At 39.0% G+C, this 21686-nt stretch overlaps 2 protein-coding genes and 1 pseudogene across 2 annotated transcripts; 1 reads left to right on the top strand and 2 right to left on the bottom strand.

The window, feature by feature from the left end:
* Positions 1–734: 734 nt before the first annotated feature.
* On the top strand, positions 735–2560 carry LOC145768994 (uncharacterized; annotated as a pseudogene).
* A 5842-nt stretch (positions 2561–8402) lies between these two features.
* Positions 8403–18115, bottom strand: LOC145768993 (uncharacterized). Its single transcript, XM_082580594.1, has 3 exons — positions 16114–18115; positions 8863–8973; positions 8403–8543 (listed from the first exon to the last, which is right to left on the bottom strand). The coding sequence occupies exons 1-2, from the start codon at positions 18113–18115 to the stop codon at positions 8921–8923; spliced, it is 2055 nt and encodes a 684-aa protein (XP_082436720.1). The 3' UTR covers positions 8403–8543; positions 8863–8920.
* A 2314-nt stretch (positions 18116–20429) lies between these two features.
* On the bottom strand, positions 20430–20864 carry LOC145768992 (uncharacterized). The gene has a single exon (XM_082580593.1). The coding sequence runs from the start codon at positions 20862–20864 to the stop codon at positions 20430–20432; it is 435 nt and encodes a 144-aa protein (XP_082436719.1).
* Between the last annotated feature and the right edge of the window lie 822 nt (positions 20865–21686).

The following is a 21686-nucleotide window of genomic DNA, read 5'->3' as shown; positions in this document are numbered from 1 at the left end:
TTGCATGATTAGAAAGCGAGCGCCTTATCCGCTGCGCCATCTCACCGCCACAAAATCAAGTTAGGCTACAAGATATTCACGTTGTCTTTCTACAATTCCTCCACGAATATCAACTTTGTGCTCATCCAAACGGTAGGCACTTTAACGTACCACACTGTCCGAAGATGCAATCATGCGTAACGTAGCCTATATAACACCACTGTTTTTTTAGTCACAATTTTCCTTATAAACTCCATTGATTGCAGGCTTAAAGGGTGGGGAAACCCAAATTCACTTTTTGCGAGTTTTTTGTTTCAGAGTGATGTCATTGTGTACAACATGCGTTTTAGCAAAAAAATCCAAATTTTGTTGCCCTCGTCTCGCTAAGGCCGCTTTTGTTTGATACCCGTTTGCGAGGCCTCGCGCGCATCCAGCCGTGACGCTGTGACGTCACAAGGTACACACAGCCCAACGAGATATAACACAGATGTGTTATATCTCGTTGATACAGCCGTAGCCAAAAGTTTAAGACCAGACTTGATTTATGACGATTTTTGCATTACTTCAAAATACTGCATAAGATATTGTTTCAGTTGCATCATCTTGCACTCACTTCAGTTGCAGAAGAAAAAATAGTATTAGCAGAGGGTGGGAATCGAACCCACGTAATCAAAATTACTACTCCTTTGCCCTAACCCATTAGGCAACGCTGGTTGTGACAATGCATTCATAGTCCTGTAGAATTTGGTCTAAAAATGGGTCAACCTAGAAAAAATTCTTATAAAGACGTATGATATAGGCCTACCATTGGAAAGACAATTTTATCAGCTTTTCAATGATGGGTTTTGTCATTTTTTTTACCTTGGGGAAAAAATTTACGACCAAAAACGTGTCAGGGGTGTAAAAATTGAAATTAGGGAAAAATATTTAACATAAGAGTATTTATATTCTTATCTTTCCTATAATGGGTGAACAAAAAGCTAAAAACTAACGAATATCAACAGAAAAGCAGGATATACATGCAAAAGGTTTAAATGAAAATATAATTATAGGCTACATCTGTTTCAGGGGGTAAGAGTGAGCAAGACAGGGGGGCATCAGTAGAGCTGTCGTTGTTCATTATAAATTCATTATGTTATTGTTTACTTGCTACGGTCAGTTTTATTTCCCTTGCTTGTTTTTTTAGATAGGCTAATGCTTAGTAAAGTAGTGTCATACATTGTAGACGGATTCAAGTCAAGAAGAAACAGCAATTTGTGTTAAGTGTAGAGAAGGCTATCGGACTGGTGATTCACTGTGTCATGCTGGAGCTTATTTCTGCGAGAGTGATAGTACCAGTACCACACACCCTTTGGACACTATTGGTCATGCTTTGAAACTGGATTGTGAAACGCTGGTCGCAACTCTGCAGAAAAAAAGAGAAAATGGCCTTATTACGTACATCCATACATCATGCCGTAATTTCTTGAGAAACCATACGAGATCCAAGAAACGTCCAGCCTCAAGCAATGAACAATCCAGTAGCAAGAGAGTATCGATGCGGTCAGATCAACAGTCGTCGACTTTAAAAAGCAGTATTTTTACTGTGGATATATTGTTGCATGTTTGATGAAAGGCACCCTGATTGAAATAAATTTGAAGAGGTGCGGACAGAATCGTCAGGAATATATTACGTAACACTTGCTTTATACCAAAGTAGAGACGATGAACTTGCTAAAACTGTTCAAAAACGAATGCTTAGTGCACACGACCTGGTGGCTCCTGAAGCCAGATACCATGTAGGCTACCATGAAGAACAAGGTTTGAACATCCTGCTCAGTATTTAACACCTGGTCGTCCAACATTCTTTGAAAAAATGACATTGTTTAATGCTGCGTGTAAAAAAATGGAAGATGATATGGACTTGTACACCGTTGCAGAGTTTCATTCCATCATGCAGGAATGTCCGCCCCGTTAGCTCAGTGGTTACGCGCCCGGCTCAAGATCCTGCAGCGCAAGTTCGACTCTACGGGTGTGCGCTTGAGAAACGCATTTCAGGACTGCTCTCCATTCAGCGGCACCTAGTGAATGGAATAATTCCCCGGCAACAACACTTAAACAATCGAAAAACTTCACTCTGCCAATTTCGGTAACCGCCCTGCGTCAAGAGCCTCTACAAGTATGCGAAACTACCAGGAATAACCAATCAAGGATTTATCAGTCCGAGGATAAAGATTCAAAAACCAAACCAACTTGGGGATGATGTATATTCATTGAAGATGACCCAAATAAAAAAAAAGTATGGAAATTCATTGCGCTTATTCGAAACAAATGGCAAGAGTAAAATTGTTCTCCTTGACAGAATGAGTGGAATTGTAAGTGAAAAATTGTATCAGGAAAGAGACTTATAGCGCATTGTTAAAACAGCAGCAAAACTCATAAAGGATGCCTTAAAAAATCATGAACATGAAAGCAGTACGTATCCTTCAGTTGAAGATATTCTTGGCACAGAAACCCCCATGAACCTGAATTGCTGAAAGTATTCATGAACGAATTGGTTATGGCCCCAGTTAAACAGGTAACATTATCACAAGCCTTGTAGCCTATTACTATTAGGCTACAATAACCGTTGAGGAAGAGGTATGCTGCTCACCTGCTTTAGATTTTGATTAAGTGTCATTATGGCATTAAGGTCAAGTATTAGCAAGTCGATGCAAACCTTCAAGGAATTGGAGAGAAATGTGCTTCCCCTTAATTCAGATATAGTCAGTCACTATTTTTACTTGACGAAGAAAGTAGTCGAAGCTAACCTAAGTTTTTGAAGAAAATACCCCTTTTCAAAGATTTGAAAGATGAACTGCTGAAAGATGTAGTTGGCATGTGGAACAAAGCTGGTCTTTCAGTGCTTAGCAAACAGAGAATTGAAGCGAAGTTAAAAGACGTGATAGAGAAGTAGGCTACAAAACAGCAAGAAAGAAGGAAATGAAACGCAGAGATAATGAGGGTAACCAAGAATGGTTACAGAACTTGTTCGATATATGTGCATGCAAGTGTTCGATCTCCGAAAATCCGGTTGTTTTTCAAAAGAAACTCTCTTGCAGCTGTGAACTCGAAAACCGAGTCCAGGAGAAAGAAATCGCTTTCTTGAAAGATCAGCGAAAAGATCAAAAAATGGTTATCGGTGGCATAGATGTCAACCATGTAGAAAAGGCTTTGGAACGGGAAAATCATAAAAGGAGGTGGGAAACGAGCAGAAAAGTTGAACAACCGAGCACTTCTGGCATACAATCTGCCAAAGCATCGGCACTACTATGTTCGAAGCAGAGAAAAAGAAATGAAGCAATTAGATATCTACACAGTTGCGAAAGCGACTTTGACGGGGATATGAATTGGGAAGATGATGAATAGCCTACGAGCCTCTGAAACCAGTTGTTGGGGGAAAAATGTACAAGAAAGTACATTCTTTTTCAATAAATGATAGAAGTACTTGCTGATCGTAGGATGACTTCGGTACGCCAGCAGTTAGATCTTATGAGGTCGGTTCTTGGAAAAGATCAAATAGCTGCATCACCTTCGACAGTATAGCCTACCGCCAACGATAAAAAACATGAGAAAAATTTTTGACGGAAATTGAGAACCTTCTCAACTCAGCTTCTGCCATGCAATTACGTTATGATGGGCGCGTTTTCGATAAAATAGATCGATACGTTTTCTTGGGTCAACTTGTTGATGATAATGGCATGAAACACGAAAGTGTGCTTGTTGTTAAATATTTTCCCAAAAGTGTGTCGGTCCCTGATGCTGAACTGATTTTTGACACCATCATCCAGGAGGCTTGCAGAGTTTACCTATCCCAAGTCATAGCTGATGCGACTGCTCTCAACACAGGAAAAAAGTCCGTTGTCAATACTCGACTGGTCAATAATTTTAAATGATGAAGCTGGCCATGATATTCATACCCTTGAACGCATGTTCCACATAAATGAAATATATCTTTCCCATGTCATTTCGTTTGTGAACGGCGCCAAAAGGGTTCTGGAGCAATGCAAGATGGGGCTTTGCTTAACCAGATAGCAAGACTAGACAAGCTAAGTACTGAAACCTTAACACCAACTGATCAGTTGAATGTTCCGGTAACGAGAATAGCTGCTGTACATTTAAAAGCTAAACTGGAATGGTTCTCGCAGCAAAATTGATTGTTGATACTTTAGCTAAAAAGCATAATCGCCAGAAATACATACATTAAGGCTTGCAGTTACGGTACGTAAAAAAGCCGACAGCCTAATTTTGCCAAAAACTAGTTTTTTAAATACCTTTTTTTCTGAATAATGTAGACCTTAATATTCTCTACATCAGGTATAGGAAACCGACCCTTCTGCGCATTTTGACACTAATTCTGTCGATCTATAATGAATGGTTCCGGAGATACGGCCAAACTTCGAGATTTTGAGACCTAAAAATTTCAAACCTTATGGACCACCTCAATATGACATATTGACGTCATAATTAATAAACTTTGGGGTGTAAACTTTTTACCCCAAATACCACCAGATGAGACCCTAGTGTTGAAGTTATATTTTAATAGAACTTAATACTTTAAATGTCGTTTTTACAGCTGGTTTAACCCTAGCAAGACCGGGCTTTTCTGGCACTCCAGGACTGGGGGGAGGGGGACAACAGATTGCTTCTGTATTTTCGTAACAAAATACCGTATAAAAAAGCATTTTAACTAAAAACTTCTTTACTTCCTCTTAGATAGCTTTTATTTGTTGCTTACATGTAGGACTTGCTTATAAAAGAAAACCTTTTATTTTGGTAAAATCTCTCCTATTATCTCCATCAACTTCCCCCCCCCCTTAAACGTGTGATAAATACTTCTTAATTAAGTTATATGTTTTATGTTTTTGCTGTCCGATTGTTAGTTTGTTTTGCTGATAGTAATATTCCAATTTATGGTGTTGTATTCTGTTACGAAGGTATCGTATTTTAGCTTATAATTGTATTGTAATGTTGAGCAAATTAGTGTTTTACCTCCTGGCACGTTTTTGGTCGTAGCTTTTTTCCCCAAGGTAAAAAAAATAACAAAACCCATCATTGAAAAGTTGATAAAATTATCTTTCCAACAGTATATAATTGGCTTTTATAAGATTTTTTTCTAGGGTGACCAAAAATTTTACAGGGGGCAAATTAGTGCTTTACCCCCTGGCACTTTTTTGGTGGTAGCTTTTTTCCCCAAGGTAAAAAAAATAACAAAACCCATCATTAAAAAGTTGATAAAATTAGTATCTTTCCAACAGTAGCCTATAATACGTTTTTATAAGATTTTTTTCTAGGTTGACCAAAAATTCTACAGGGGGCAAATTAGTGTTTTACCCCTGGCACGTTTTTGGTGGTAACGTTTTCTCCCAAAGGTAAAAAAGATGACAAAACCCATCATTGAAAAGCTGATAAAATTATCTTTCCAACGGTATATAATACGTCTTTATAAGCAACATTATCAACACTCAACAGCCCCAGTAGTGAACAGTCCCTGGCGCAGCTTGGGTGGGCAAACAACTTCTTCCATGTTGAAGCGCTGGTAGACGCCATTGGCAATGTCTGCTGTGAGCTGTAGTAATCAATCATACGAAACACACATCCCTATTAGGCGGAAGAGTGTGTCGATCAGTCCTCTGTTCCTGGCCACAGCGTGAATCTTGAAGGTCAGGTAGAGTAGGAATGGGGTTTCTCTCTCGCGGTTGTGGCGCACTGAGGTTGACTCCATGCAGCATGCATGCTTCACATTGTTGAACACTAGTAGCTGCGATAGTATAAGCGCAACAGTTGAGTTGGTTGTGTTAGCCAACTGAGTCTGGTGCTTGATGTTCGCATTATCGAGGATCATGTTAACCATAGCAAGGAGGGATGGTGTCACAGAATTTATCTGAGAATCAGAACGGAACACACCATTAAAGGTGAATCTTGTCTCAAACATTTCTCTCGGGGCTATCTATGCTGCTCTTACTAGGTAGCCTACATCGCGTCACTGTCATGATCCAGGCCTTCAACAGGGCTGGACCAATGTCTTTCTCAAACAAGAGAAGTGTGTCTCGGCCTTGCGAATGCGCTCTCATATCAGGAAGCCTATCCTATATGTTAAAAATATAAAAACAAAGAACCATCGCTACAAGAGCAAGAAAGCAAGACTTCCATCGTTGTTGCCTGCACACTCTGCACATGCGCAGTAACCAGGGTTGGAAGTCGTTAGTCAAAAAGCAATGACTATTTCACTATTCGATAGTGCCTAAAAAAGCAATGACTTTACGCTATCGATACTTAAAAAAGCAATGAATAGCAATTACTAAAAAAACAGTTTGACTGGCCAAAAAACAAGCAATCCTTAAACTCAAAAAAAACAAGCCCAAACATGCGGGAAAACTGCAAGGTTGGTAGCACTGAACGACTCTCAGTAGCATGGTTTTTCTGAACTGCGTTGCCGCAAAATTTTCCTTAATCCTTTAAAGTTCGAAAACCGGAAGGGGACTATGTCGGATAGTAATCCGAAAACTAAATCTCGTAAATTCGTTTTGGCGACAAAGTAAGTGAACAATAAAAATGATTCAGCAGTTCTCCTAAATGTTGATTAGTGAAAAACGAATAATGATTTTGTTGCTTACATAAAAAAGCAGTGAATAACGCGCATTCGATATTTATTTTGAAAAGTAATGGGTATAAGCTAAAACCTCAATTGCTAAGGTAACAGGGATCAGTAGTCAGTAGATGTAACAAAAAATATATTTCGTACTTGCTAGTGCATCATCAGTTCTGATCAGAACAGATCAGAACTGACGATGCACTAGCAAGTGCGAAATATATTTTCTGTTACATCTACTGACTACTGATCCCTGTTACCTTAGCAATTGAGGTTTTAGCTTTTGAGATATGGAACAGGAATCGTGTCAGAACAAGACTAGGTCAGAAAGCGAGGCAGACTCCGACTCAGCTCAGCAGCAGCCTAGAGCAGTTATAGCTACTAATGGGTATAAGCATTCGATATTCAGAAAGCAACGTATAACGCTATCGAATAGTGGCAATTAGTCGTTACTTCCAACCCTGGCAATTACAAATAACAATCATCACCACTGAAAGAAGAAAAGACAAGTGTTGCCGTTGTTGTTTCAATCTTACAAAATACAGTGGGCTAAGATAAAAAAAATCTAAACAGAAAATTTGAAGCAATATAAAAAAAGGCAAAATAAGACTGAAAAGCCAAACCTAGTGTTTATTGGCCAAACGACTTCAAAACAGGCAAAGTTTGTGAAATTTAGCCGTAAAAAGGCCAACCTGGCAACCCTGATAATAATGAACAACACACTATCACATTCAACACTTTGTAGAATGTATAGACACTTTTTTTATAACACATGTGCATGTTTGTACATCATACACGCCTGTAAGATTAACCAATGACGCCAAATATCAATATTCTGATGCTTTGAGGTCATTGACCTCTCAAGGTTATCAGAGGTCAAATCTAACTTACCTCCCGATCTTAAAATTACCCTTATGGTATGTAGGTACTAACACTGGTGAAAATTTCATGCTTTAGTCAAAATTTGCACAATTGTCATAATTATGAGAGGCTGAGTACTATACTGTTATTGCACAACCTAGCTATCTTCATTCTTGAGAGTACCGTATTCTTCAGAAAAAAAGAAGCAATCAAATTCACATACATCATTATTATCCCAGCTATTACCATTAAGCTGTATCACTTCATAGAATGCCTGAAACAATTCAAAGCCAGATATGAAAAATTATGGAATATGAAGTTGGTTTCGTCACGTTTTGCAAGCACGACAATAACATAATAACAGCAACATAAAAAAGGTTCATGAAAGACTTGAAGATGTTGCTTTAACTACCAAAAGTTATCGGTACTAGAAACAATATCCATAAACACACAGTACCGGTAATGTTCACAAATACATGTGAAATATGTATGTGGCACGAAACAGCTGGTACCGAAATAAAGTAAAATCCCGAAAGCGAATTAAGCTGTTTCGTGCCACATGTTCATTTGCCATGTCGATGGTTTTATTGAAATTGCCAATCACAATTAGTCATGTAAACAAAAAGCCAAATTAGAAAACGCCAAACAAAATTTTTCGGCCAAAAGAATAACAAAAAAGGCCAAACAACTGCCAAATTTTGAAAAAATACCAAACAACTTTAAAAAAATGCCAAACTGACAACCCTGACTTCAACCTTTAGACTCAACATGATTGTGTCAATGTTCTTTGAATAGATAAATTTGCTGACGTTGGAATATTTAATAAATCTTCAAAGGAATTTGAAGTTTTCGTTGAGCAAAGCGACCACGAGCGAACTGCTTCTGTTTCTAGCAAATGGTCACTGGATGATACACGTGTTAACAGCCCGTCTTTTTTATTTTCTGACTGAATGGGCAGTTTATTGTAAAGGTCTGGCTTGATGCAAGTGGGACAATGAATATTCAAGATGTAAATCAACGTCTGTTTCTCATCTTCCAACCGTTGGATGTCCCTCTTCAACTTTACGTTTGCGCTTTCAAGGCTTTCAGATTCCTGAGACATAATCAATTGCAATTGGTATTTCTATCAAAGTTCACGATAATAATTCGAAACATGTTAATTACTCAAAGAAAAGTAAAATATTACTTGGATGACAAGGGACCCCAGGCAGTTTTCCTGCACATTGAGTTGTTATTCTTTGTTACAGAAAACCAAAGTAAAATGCCCTCACACGGTTGAATTCAACTCCTAAAAATTAAACCTTTTAAAACGCACTTTAAAGCATGTGAAATGCTATTATGGCAATGATAAGGCATGAGTCTAAAAATTCAGATGAGACTTCAGAATGTGCAATTTTGCTTATTCTACAAACCTCTCGTAGCTTTTCCGATATAATCTTTTTTTTAAAGCGGCATTTCGCTGCAGCAACTTTATTTCTCTCCCTTCTTTTTTCTCGCTTTAACAGCGTTTCCGGTGAAATATCCTGACAGAGGATTGTCATTATAAATTTATAAAGATACTTTTAACAATTAAGTCCACAACTATTGACATGGCGCTTAAAAAAGAAACCAAAAAATAAAACTTTGTAAAGATAAGTGTTGTATTCGTCTGATTAACTTAAATATAGCCTACTCTACTTCAATAGATTACACACAGACACAGTTTATTGTACTTGTTGTTAGCTAATCACCTAAACTCTTTTGAGTCTCGTTACAGTGGCATGTAGTACAAAACGATATACCGAAACGTAACAACGGTTTCTATGATGAAACACTATACATCCCTCCCTTGATTTAAAACTTCTAAATACGGTAAAATCACATAATTAATGCAGCTTCAACATTGAAAAACAAGAACATGAATCAGCATTTATGAACTGCTTCAGTTGCACTTTAGAGGCGACTCAATTACGAAACAATGAATGAAACAACAAAATAAGACCAGGTATTTACAATTTTTTGGCAATATGCCTTTTATCCAACTATAAAGTAAGACAAAAATAAACAAAAAAATATTAGCATGTGTTAAGCTTCTCCACTACGCGTAAAAATAAAACTACACAAAATTATCACATGTAGTAAACATTGTTGTGTAAGAACATAGTCTTCGAACCTTGCTGGTTCAGTTATAGAATGAGAAGAACAACGTTCTGGCATTTGCAAACATGGGGGCGATAGGTTCATTGAATCTGCTTCATCAATCATGACTGGCGGTGTGTCGCAAATACCATTCTCAGAACTACTACTGTTGTTTGGCCTGTAGTATTTCTTAAAGAAGGACGAATTAGCGTACGTTTTAATTCAACACCATCCTTATCCATAATGGTAACCTCACTCTTTTTCTCCCGACAACTGTTTGAGGGACAAGTTTAAAGTTTGGAAAGACAATATTTAGAAATTTTAGAATTTCCAACTAAGACTTCATCACCCATTTTAATTTCTGATCCTATAACAGCACCTCTTTTTTGTCAGCGTAGCTTTTACTTTTCAATTCATTCTCCCATCACGATGTCAGATTTCTTTATCGAACTGTTGTGGCTCATGGAACAATTGTGGAAGTTTTGTTTTCATTTCTTGTCCGAACATCAAATAGCAAAATGAATAGTAATGCACCACATGTACAATTTTGATTGCTTTTATTAACGTTCTGTTTTGTCGCTCCACCTCTCCATTTGCTAGTGGCCACAAGGGTGTCGACTTTTTATGCATTTCTCAGTACTCGGTTAAGAAATTCTCAAACTCTGAGGAAACAAATTGCGGTTCATTATCTGTTCCCAGAGAATCTGGACGACAAGTGGCTCTTTGTGCCCCATCCTGTGAGTACCATCTGCACATAAGCAGATGAGAAACGAAACTTGCCAACAAAGAGCCTCCACCCGGAAGGCATAGCTACAAGGGGCAATTGATAAGTTCAGACGTCCACCATTGTGCAACTCAATATAGAAGGCTACACAACAATCAAGATCAAATTTATGGAGCAGCTTTCCCATACCAACCGTTCGCTTTTTATCCTCCTATAAGAGACCCACTGCACCTTAGCAGATAGGATAGCTATTCCCAACTACACGCTAGCCGGTACACGACAACTGGGCGAGACAAACTGGGCGACACCCACTTGGGCGAGACCAGGTGGGCGACGAGCCAAGTGGGCAACGGAGCAAGTGGGCGACAGGTCAAGTGGGCGACAGGTCAAGTGGGCGACGAGCCAAGTGGGCGACGGACCAAGTGGGCGATGAGCCAAGTGGGCGAAGGCCAAAGTGGGCGACGGTAGCGAAAGTTTAGTGGTTGTGACATATATAATTTATCCAGTTACTTTGCGGTGTCACGTTTTATCGTGAAGCTTAAGAGAAACCCCTCGAAGCATTGGAAGTAAAATTTTCATTATTTTTTGTAGTGTAGTAATAGCGCTTGCTGTTTGATGTCAATTTGCATTGTGACATCATCTTGACACATTATTTTGCAATTTGCGGTGTCACGGTTTATCGTGAAGCTTAAGAGAAGCCCCTCAGAAAAGAGACAAACGAATTGCCAAAGAGTGGTTGAAGTCATCGAAGCTTGTCAGTCGTTATAAAGACATATTTTCTGTTTTAAATCATAAAATATGACTTTTAATTTTTACTTTAAAATACAATAATTGATTTGTGGAAGGGAGGCAATGAGAGTTTTCACGTTGAGTTTCACGAAGCATTGGAAGCAACATTTTCATTATTTTTTGTAGTCTATAGTAATAGCGCTTGCTGTTTGATGTTAATTTGCATTGTGACATCATCTTGACACATTATTTTGCAATTTGCGGCGTCACGGTTTATCCTGAAGCTTAAGCGAAACCCCTCAGAAAGACGCTTTCAATTGTGATGACAACTACGACTTGCCTTGCATGTTTTATACCAAGTATTCAGGTCATTTCAATTTGTGAGCACGCCTCTCCAGAATGTCGTGGCTTACATATATATAGGTCACCAATCGAATGATTGTCCGCAATGGGCGAAATGAAGTAAAGGTGGGACAGACGCATGCGATTAAAACAAAGAGTAAGTGTCCGCAATCCCAGACCATAATCTTGTGCTAAACGTTGTACTGCAAACAAAGACGTTGAATCTATGTAAAATATTGCAATGATAAATCTAAATAACTTTTGAAAAAAAGGTTAGAACAGACAAAAGTTTCTTCAAAGTTCATCAGCGAAACTCAACCTTGCAACACCCTGCCGAATTGACTATATATTTTTTCGGACATTTTGACCGAATTGACTATATTTTTTTCGGATATTTTGCTAAAAAATCGGTCAATGACCGATAAATGACCGAAAAAAAACAGCGTAGTTAATGATTCGTAGTTAATGATACGAATCATTAAGGCAATGATAGGCAATGATAATCCGTAGTTAATGATTCGTATGTAGCATAAGTTTTTATATGTATTTTAAACAATGTCAATAACACACTCGCACAACTAACAAAAAACTTCTGTTTCGCTTGAAAATCACTACAAAAATTCAAATGTCTAATGCATGTACCTACCAAACCATCTACTTAGTAGTTAAGATCTCAGCACTGGCTGACCTAGTGACCTACCGCAAGTGTTTATATTATTCAGAGACTGGATTGTGTGTTGCAAAATAATGTGTCAAGATGATGTCACAATGCAAATTAACATCAAACAGCAAGCGGTATTTCTAGACTACAAAAATAATGAAAATGTTGCTTCCAATGCTTCGTGAAACTCAGCGTGAAAACTCTCACTGCCTCCCTTCGACAAATCAATTATTGTATTTTAAAATAAAAATTAAAAGTAATATTTTATGATCTAAAACAAAAAATAATGAAAATGTTGCTTCTAATACTTCGTGAAACTCAGCGTGAGAACTCTCATTGCCTCCCTTCGACAAATCAATTATTGTATTTTAAAATAAAAATTAAAAGTAATATTTTATGATCTAAAACAGAAAATATGACTTTATAACGTCTGACAAGCTTCAATGACTTCAACCACTCTTTCGCCATTCGTTTGTCACTTTTCTGAGGGGTTTCTCTTAAGCTTCACGATAAACCGTGACACCGCAAAGCAACTAGATGAATTATATATTTAAGTTATTTTGGCAGCCGATTGTAGCATCGAATAGACAGCGATAGACACGTGTTTCGCCCATGAGGCTGGGCTCATCAGCCTCATGGTGAGCCCAGCCTCATGGGCGAAACACGTGTCTATCGCTGTCTATTCGATGCTACAATCGGCTGCCAAAATAACTTAAACGTTTAATTGGAGGTCTTTATGGCTAGCGTGGAAGCTACACCGTTCTGGTTAGCGAAGCGTTACTGCTGCTCGCTGTGCTAGTGAGTAATCAGCCTTGTGCTGATAGCCGGGAAGAACGCCTTTCTTCACTGAATTATATATGTTACCACCACTAAACTTTCGCTGCCGTCGCCCACTTTGACCGTCGCCCACTTGGTCCGTCGCCCACTTGGCTCGTCGCCCACTTGACTCGTCGCCCACTTGGTCCGTCGCCCACTTGGCTCGTCGCCCACCTGGTCTCGCCCAAGTGAGTATCGCCCAGTTTGTCTCGCCCAGTTGTCGTGTACCGACGCTAGCCCGGTCAACCTTCACCAGGAAGCACAGCATCGCTACGTTTGTGCATGAGGGCCTGAAGTAGACCTTTGTCGACCAATATTGAGTGGGTGTGCATTTGTATCTCAGACTACAACATCGCCAACATCTACAAACCTTTACCCTCGCGAATGTTGCCATCATCCCTTCCAACGTTCTCCACCCTCAGTCTACCATGGCGATTCCAACTGCCAGCACATTGACTGGGGCTACAACAATAAAAGCAGCGACGGAGAATTGCTGGCTGACTGGGCCTCTACAAACCATCTTGCCCTCTTATTCAATCCAAAGTAACCAGCCAGTTTCCACTCCGGTTGCTGGGGAACAGGGACAAATCCTGACTTGGCCTTCGTGAGTGTCAACAGCTGCTCTCTTCCAGACAGAAGTGTGAGAAGTTTTCCAGGTCCCAGCACCGGCCGTTCCTCAACATCTCCCCAAACCTGGTGGCTCCTGCCCCGAGCTCACCGGTGAAGCGATGGAACTTCAAAAAAGCCGATTGGAGTCAATGCAGCCACTTGACCATTGAGTCTACGGCAAAGTTACCATCACCTGAAACATGCAACGCAGACGAGGCATACCAGGACTTCCGCAATACCATAAAGGCCACAATACCACGTGGCCATTGAAACAGCTATACCATGCTGGAACTCTGAGTGTGAGGCTCTCTATCACAATAAATAACAAAGTCAGCAGTGGAATAGCAAAGTTTTGATGAAAATCGAAAGGTTGCTGGAAAAGTTATCCCCTGCTGTGGTACACTACAGGGCATTGTGCTCTTGAAAAAACATTACATCTTTCCAAATTTAGCCCAGGCTGTCCCCATTTGCAGTAGCGCACCCAGCATGGGGCTAAGGGGGCTCAAGCCCCCCCCAAACCCGCCACAAAAAATGAAGTTTTTGTATGTTCCCCATTTAAGTTATAGCCCACCTTTTGCTTACAGGTTAGATATGAATAAGACACAACAATACAACAGGGCTGAGCACTATACCGTAACAATATATTTCACATATTTACAAATAGTTTTAACAGTCGAACGATTTCGGCTTAACTTTAAGCCCTTATCAGGAATCTGAAAATAAGTTAATTAAAAAATGCAATTAATTTCAACTTCTTGAAGGTAAATTTACATTAGGAAAAGGCAACTACATCACTACAAAAAAATTTGCACCACACAGGGAACATGATACATCAAGTAAATGTTAAAGGGCGGGGAAACCCAAATTAACTTTGCGAGTTGTTTGTTTCAGCGTGATGTCATTGTGTACAACATGCGTTTTAGCAATAAAAAAATCCAAATTTTGTTGCCCTCGTTTCGCTAAGGCCGCTTTTCTTTGATACCCGTTTGCGAGGTCTCGTTGCGCATCAAGCTGAGATTCTGTTCGCTGTGACTTCACAAGGTACATATAGTTGTGGCCAAAAGTTTAAGACCAGACTTGATTTATGACGATTTTTGCATTACTTCAAAATACTGCATCAGATATAAGATGATGCATAAAGATGATGCAACTGAAACAATATCTGATGCAGTATTTTGAAGTAATGCAAAAATCGTCATAAATCAAGTCTGGTCTTAAACTTTTGGCCACAACAATATGTACCTTGTGACGTCACAGCGAACAGAATCACAGCTTGATGCGCAACGAGACCTCGCAAACGGGTATCAAACAAAAGCGGCCTTAGCGAGACGAGGGCAACAAAATTTGGATTTTTTTTGTTGCTAAAACGCATGTTGTACACAATGACATCACGCTGAAACAAAAAACTCGCAAAAATTTAATTTGGGTTTCCCCGCCCTTTAAGGAGAATGGACGGGCCTCCAGCAAATAATTGTTTCTTTGATTTGGTTTGTAGCGTTAACACTTAACAGTGCTTCCGGAATTTTGGTGTCAAATTGGGATTTTCCTTTGCGTAAAATTATAAATGAGTCAGCAGAGAATTTTTGATCTGTGCACAAAGTAGGGGGAAAGTAACCATAGTTGAGCCAAATTTTACATTTTTGGCGATAAATTCTAACCGGTAATGTTTTCACTCAAAACAAACTGAATACCGTAAACGAAACTCTTTAAACTAGCGATTTGTGTTTTTACATACTTCGTAAGTAACTTAGTTGTAGCATTCTTTTCACGTATAAAAGTAGGCTACTCATTTGGCTCAACTATGGAATCGCAGCGCCATAGTTGATCCACCCAGTGTCTTTAGTTGAGCCACTATATTGTAGAAAAGGGAATTGATAAACTGATGAACCTGTGCGTTTTATAGCTTAAAACACACATTGAGATTAAGTGGTTTCATGTCACGATTTCTTTCTATCTCTTACCAGGAAAAAGACTTGGAAAGGTTCAATGACGTAGTTTAATGGGTCAACCGAAAAGCAGTCAATTAAATGTCGAATAATTCTACTAGCGAAATGATAATCTGACTTCTTGAAGAACTTTAACGAACGGCTTCTCAAATAACTCTAATTTCTGCATCAACTACCAATCTACAACTCATAGCACAACTCTCATAACCAACTCAATAATAATCATCATAATAATCACCATAATAATAATCTCAGAATAATCAGAATACAAACTACACCACTATTTATAGTTGGCTGTTCCGTCCAGTAACTTCGAGAAGGTTACATCATAAAGAACCATCGTTCGGTCACGTAGCATTTAAATGTAAACAACAGAAGTCTCTAGAAGGTCACGTAGGGAAAATGATTCCAGAAAACACGTTTTACATAATACAGATTTCGTAATCAGAGGTTACTTCAGGTCATAACCGATAATAACATACCGCTCAAGAATTCCACAATGAAAACAGCACATTCTGTCAAGATGCAAAGCAGCCCGACGCGAGGCTTTGCACATTGATTGTGACATACGCCCCCCCTTAGAATATTGTTGCAAACAATATAACAACACAATCAATACAAAACACACCACAAAACAATTAATTACTCAATAAATCAATTCTCATAAGTCCATCGTTGCATGATCTACCAACGATAGCTTTCTCAAAACAATAGTTACGTTTTCTGCGAAAGTTTCCAACGTCCGCAATGTTTTCAATGCACCGGCGAGCAAGATGACCCATCTTCTTACATCGGAAACACCTCCTCTCCCGACAGTCCTTGGCGAGATGACCTTCTCTGTGACAGTTGTAGCAAGCCTTTTCATCAAAAGAGCAGCTCCTGGCTATGTGTCCAATCTCCCCACATCGGTAGCAGTGGTTGTCACGGCAACGTCTGTTTTCCGAATGTCCGCCGTCAGCAACGCACTCCCTGGCAAAATGTCCGCGTCTACCGCATCTATAGCAAACTCCAAATGGTCGTCGCCTGCCTCTTCTCGGTTCTTCGCGCTCATTGTATCCGTCATCGTGAGATCGTTGCTGATTATCTGCAGAACAATCTCGAGCAAAGTGACCATTCTTGCCACAAGAATAACAAGTAACTTCAGAATTTTTCTCAATAACATTTCCGATTATAAGATCAACTAAAGATTTTTGTAAACATAACGCTTTCACAGTCCCACTCCCACTACAATATGGAGTTTCGATATATATCTTCGCTAACGGTCCTTGGATTGAAGTGTTATTTATCGACATCACAATTCCAGTTTTTCCCGTTAATTGACTGTCTTTAACCAAATCTCTCCTCACTATTATACCAGTAGAACCAGAATCACGTAAAACTTTTACCTTTTTTTTTCCAACTTTTCCATCCACTACTGGCAGGTAATCTTCAGGTATTATTTTTCCGGATCTCTCATCCCCAAGCGTGGGTTCAGGAATCATTAACGCACCACCACCTCGATAAACGTCCGTGTCTTCATCTTTTCCAGACTGATTGGATCGGGACAACGACTTGTCCTTGCATTCCTTCGCTTCGTGTCCTTGCCTATTGCAACGATTGCACCACTTCCTCGATTCCTGATGATTTCTGTTAGTCTTCTTCCGGCAGTTAACAGACTTATGACCTAAGCCATTACAATTAAAACAACGTACTTCTCTTGGAACCGCACCTCCTTTAAAATTATTTGTTTGCTCTTCGTCATTATCGCATGACAACGTTTCTTCAGTCGACAACTTCTCATCATGAGCAACTAAGTACTGTTCTGCCACACTGGCTATTTCTTCTAGAGTCTTCGGACTTCTTTCCATTAAATAAACAGACAGATCTTTTGAACATGAATCTGTGAATTGTTCCTTAACTATAAGGTTTGCCAATCCGTCCAATGATTGTTCGGCCCCCGAAAGTTCAAACCATTTTAACAAAAGGTTTCTCAAACGTTCAATAAATTGACCTGGACTTTCGTGTTTTTCAGGCTTTGCCTCACGGAATCTTTGACGGTATCCATGCTCGGTAAAATTGTATCGCTTTAACAGAGCTAACTTCAATCTGTCGTAGTTCATGGCTTCTTCTTGCGAAAGTCTTGAATATACATCAAGAGCTTGTCCCGATAATAACATGCTTAACTGGGTAGCCCACGTCGACTTCTCCAATTTGGCTATTGTAGCATATCTCTCAAATCTTAACAAATAACTATCCAACTCATCTTTTTCTTCAACAAATGATGGCAAATCTGGACGTCTAACTTGCGCCACAATAACATCTCGAGCATTATCATTAGTAGAATTAGATCGCTCACCAATGTCCAGCTTTTGTCTTTCTAATTCAAGTTTTAACTTTTCCAATTCATATTGCGCTCTTCTTTCTTCAGCTTCTGCTTCGCGCTGCGCTTGTTTCTCTTCAGCTTCTCGTTGAGCTTGTTTTTCTTCAGCTTCAGCTTCGCGCTGCGCTTGTTTCTCTTCAGCTTCTCGTTGAGCTTGTTTTTCTTCAGCTTCGCGCTGCGCCCGCTTCTCCTCTGCTTCAAGTTGTGCTCGCTTTTCCTCAGCTTCAAGTTCTGCTTTCCTTATTTCACGAGCAGTTCTTCTATCTTCTCTTTCGTCAGCTTCTCGCTGAGCTTTTTGGTCCATTATCTTGTGATACTCTTCCATCACAAACTGAGACTTCTCATTACCAGTCAGCCCCATTCGTTCAGCCATGCTCCCTAAGTCTTCAATCATCTCATGTTTGACAGTATTCGCCATCTTGACATTAATTTATTATTCTTTTAATAAATCTTCGGTAATCTTCGGTTTTTCGGTTAATTCTTTTTCGGTTGATTCCCGGACGAGCCCCCAGAATGTCACGATTTCTTTCTATCTCTTACCAGGAAAAAGACTTGGAAAGGTTCAATGACGTAGTTTAATGGGTCAACCGAAAAGCAGTCAATTAAATGTCGAATAATTCTACTAGCGAAATGATAATCTGACTTCTTGAAGAACTTTAACGAACGGCTTCTCAAATAACTCTAATTTCTGCATCAACTACCAATCTACAACTCATAGCACAACTCTCATAACCAACTCAATAATAATCATCATAATAATCACCATAATAATAATCTCAGAATAATCAGAATACAAACTACACCACTATTTATAGTTGGCTGTTCCGTCCAGTAACTTCGAGAAGGTTACATCATAAAGAACCATCGTTCGGTCACGTAGCATTTAAATGTAAACAACAGAAGTCTCTAGAAGGTCACGTAGGGAAAATGATTCCAGAAAACACGTTTTACATAATACAGATTTCGTAATCAGAGGTTACTTCAGGTCATAACCGATAATAACATACCGCTCAAGAATTCCACAATGAAAACAGCACATTCTGTCAAGATGCAAAGCAGCCCGACGCGAGGCTTTGCACATTGATTGTGACATTTCATTAAAGGTGTATTGACAAAGAGCAATATGAAAGAAAGTACGAATACAAATAGTCAGAGAGTGTCATTAAAACTTATGTCAGTTATTAAAAAAAAATCAGTTTTTCAAATGCTTTAGTCAGTTATTGGCAATACTGGCATATGAAAATAGCTGTATCATCAGTATACAAGCTTCATGTGCCTAGCTCTTACATGGACCTGCACTGCTGCAGCTGACAGCTGATCGATTGCAATGAACACAGCTCGAACAAAGGCATTCAACCCATTCCTCCACATTTTTAATGTATACTTCAGAGCAAATGCAACAGATGTTTTCATCTTCAACTTCATCAAAATCAGAGCTATCATGCAGGCTCATAGTATCAGATTCTTCTGAGGAACTCTCGAAGATGATTGATTTCTTTGCCTTCTTTGTGTTTGCTTGTAAAAGCGTTTTATTTTTCTGTTGAGCCCATCTCATCTTGGGTTGACTGCGTTTCTTTGCCACTTTGTCAGATTGCCTCATTCGTTTCTTATCTAATAGCTTTTGCTTCTCTATGAAGCGATTTTTCTCTGGTGTACTTGTTATAGGCTAACAGCTGATTTCATTTTATTTTTTGATTGACTGGAACGCTTTCGAGGCAAAGCGTTTGGCAAAGAAAAGATATCGGCACGTGAAACATAATTAGAATTGGGAAAATCATGTTCACTTCGAATCGGTGTCTGATAAATTGACGTTCCTTCACTTCTACCCATTTCAGAAGCATTTTCCTGCAGAGAGGGAACATCCTGACGCACATTTTGCATTTGTAAAGAAGAATCGAGTTCTTGAAGTATGAATACTGAAAAGTTTGGCTGTTCATCAGGACAATTATCGTTTCTAGCACTAGTTGCTACGTTCATCTGATGAAATTGAAAGTAAAATTAACAACAAACAAGATGGTTTATTGCTTCACTGACGTTTCGCGCACCATGACAATGCGCATCCTCAGAGCGAATAACATACAAAATAAAATTTCACCAGGTTATATACTGCAGTGCGATTGAAGGCAAGAAAAAATAAAACACGCAATATTTTAAAAAATTGGCCAATGATGTGTGAGCGGTTACTTTCCACGTTAAATTACGTAAAGACTTCCAACAATAAACATAAAAAAATTCGAAGCGGTGACAACCAACAGAAAATTTTTTTACGTAATTTAACGTCGAAAGTAACCGCACATCATTAGCCTATCTTTAAAACATTGTGTTCTATTTCTCTTGCCTTCAATCGCACTTTTTCTGTTGGTCGTCACCGCTTCGAATTTTTTTATGTTTATTGATGGAAGTCTTTACGTAATTTAACGTGGAAAGTAACCGCTCACACATCATTGGCCAATTTTTTAAAATATTGCGTGTTTTATTTTTTCTTGCCTTCAATCGCACTGCAGTATATAACCTGGTGAAATTTTATTTTGTATGTTATTCGCTCTGAGGATGCGCATTGTCATGGTGCGCGAAACGTCAGTGAAGCAATAAACCATCTTGTTTGTTGTTAATTTTACTTTCAACTTCATCAGATGAACGTAGCAACTAGTGCTAGAAACGATTCTTGAAGTATGTTACCAGTCACAATGTACAGTTTCTTCAATGAGCTGCTCTTCTCTAGCGGCAGGGTTGGGTCTATCAGTAAGATCTGATGGCAAGAAATCTTCGTCTGTGTAGGTATCTATGTTAAGTAGAAAAACTCCAGTTGCTTTGAAAGCAGATTCAATGTTGTTTTTGCTAAATGAAACGTTGTATGCTTCCTTAGCAATGCCAGCAACATCGTAAATGGTGCAAGGGATTCCAGGGTGCGATTTCATCCAGCTGTCCCGAAACTTGTTGTAATATTGTTTGAAGGGTCCAAAAACGGCTTTATCTAGCGGTTGAAGTTTATGCGAAGTGTGTGGATGAAGCGTGAGCATAACAATCCCATGCTCTCTGGCTCTTTCTACGGCTGTTAAGGAGACATGTGATACATGATTGTCAAGAATAAGCAGCACGGGGTTTTCCATCGAACATTTAGTATGTTTTATAAAATGATCTAAGTAATAGACAAATAATTCTGTGGTCATCCATCCGGATGGGTTTGCGACACCCAAGGAACCAACTGGAGCATTTTTGAGCGTGTACGGTTTGTATCGTTTACGAGGAAAGACAAACATCGGTGGAATATCGTTATTTAGTAGGTAGCCATAGTTGACTTACTTGGCTCAACTAAGGGTCGGTGAAGTGGTTCAACTATGGAGCAGCGCTCAGTTTGAACACAACACAAAAATTTTGTCAGTTCCTTTTGATCCAGCAGTTTAAATTATACGCAAATTAAAACTTTAAGCTTAGGTATATCATGGCCACCTGGAGATGCGGCCTGATTTGTCACATTTTGCAGATTTTGATTACAGCTACTGCTCGTGCTTGACTGACATTTTTTGAGATGTTTTTACTTTTTGTGGTTTCCTAATGACAAAAAACTTTTTGTTGCCTTGAGGAAGCAGTAGCAAATGAGAAAAACCAAGTTGAAAAACGCAAAATCAGACTGTTATTGAAAATTAACAGTCTGACTAAAATTTTCGAAATCAAATTTTCTTTGTTTTTCAACATCTGAGGATGTTAAAACCTGTTGTGTCATCTGGGAAAAAGAGTAAAGAAAGCGTAAGAATATAATTTTTAGAAAAAATTATTTAAACGTTCGCTCAAAGTTAGAAAAACCTGGAAATTTCTGCAAAATGTGACAAATCAGGCCGTATCTTCAGGTGGCCATAGGTATATACATACAAAAACTTTCGCCTTTCCAACTGCAATATTTCCTGAATGAGTTAAGCTGACTTTTTTTCAAG

The sequence above is a fragment of the Aplidium turbinatum genome, chromosome 4 (genome assembly GCF_918807975.1).
Source record: "Aplidium turbinatum chromosome 4, kaAplTurb1.1, whole genome shotgun sequence".
NCBI classification, from domain to species: domain Eukaryota; kingdom Metazoa; phylum Chordata; class Ascidiacea; order Aplousobranchia; family Polyclinidae; genus Aplidium; species Aplidium turbinatum.
Note: the sequence above shows the minus strand (reverse complement) of the source record. Positions and strands in the feature narration are given on the sequence as shown.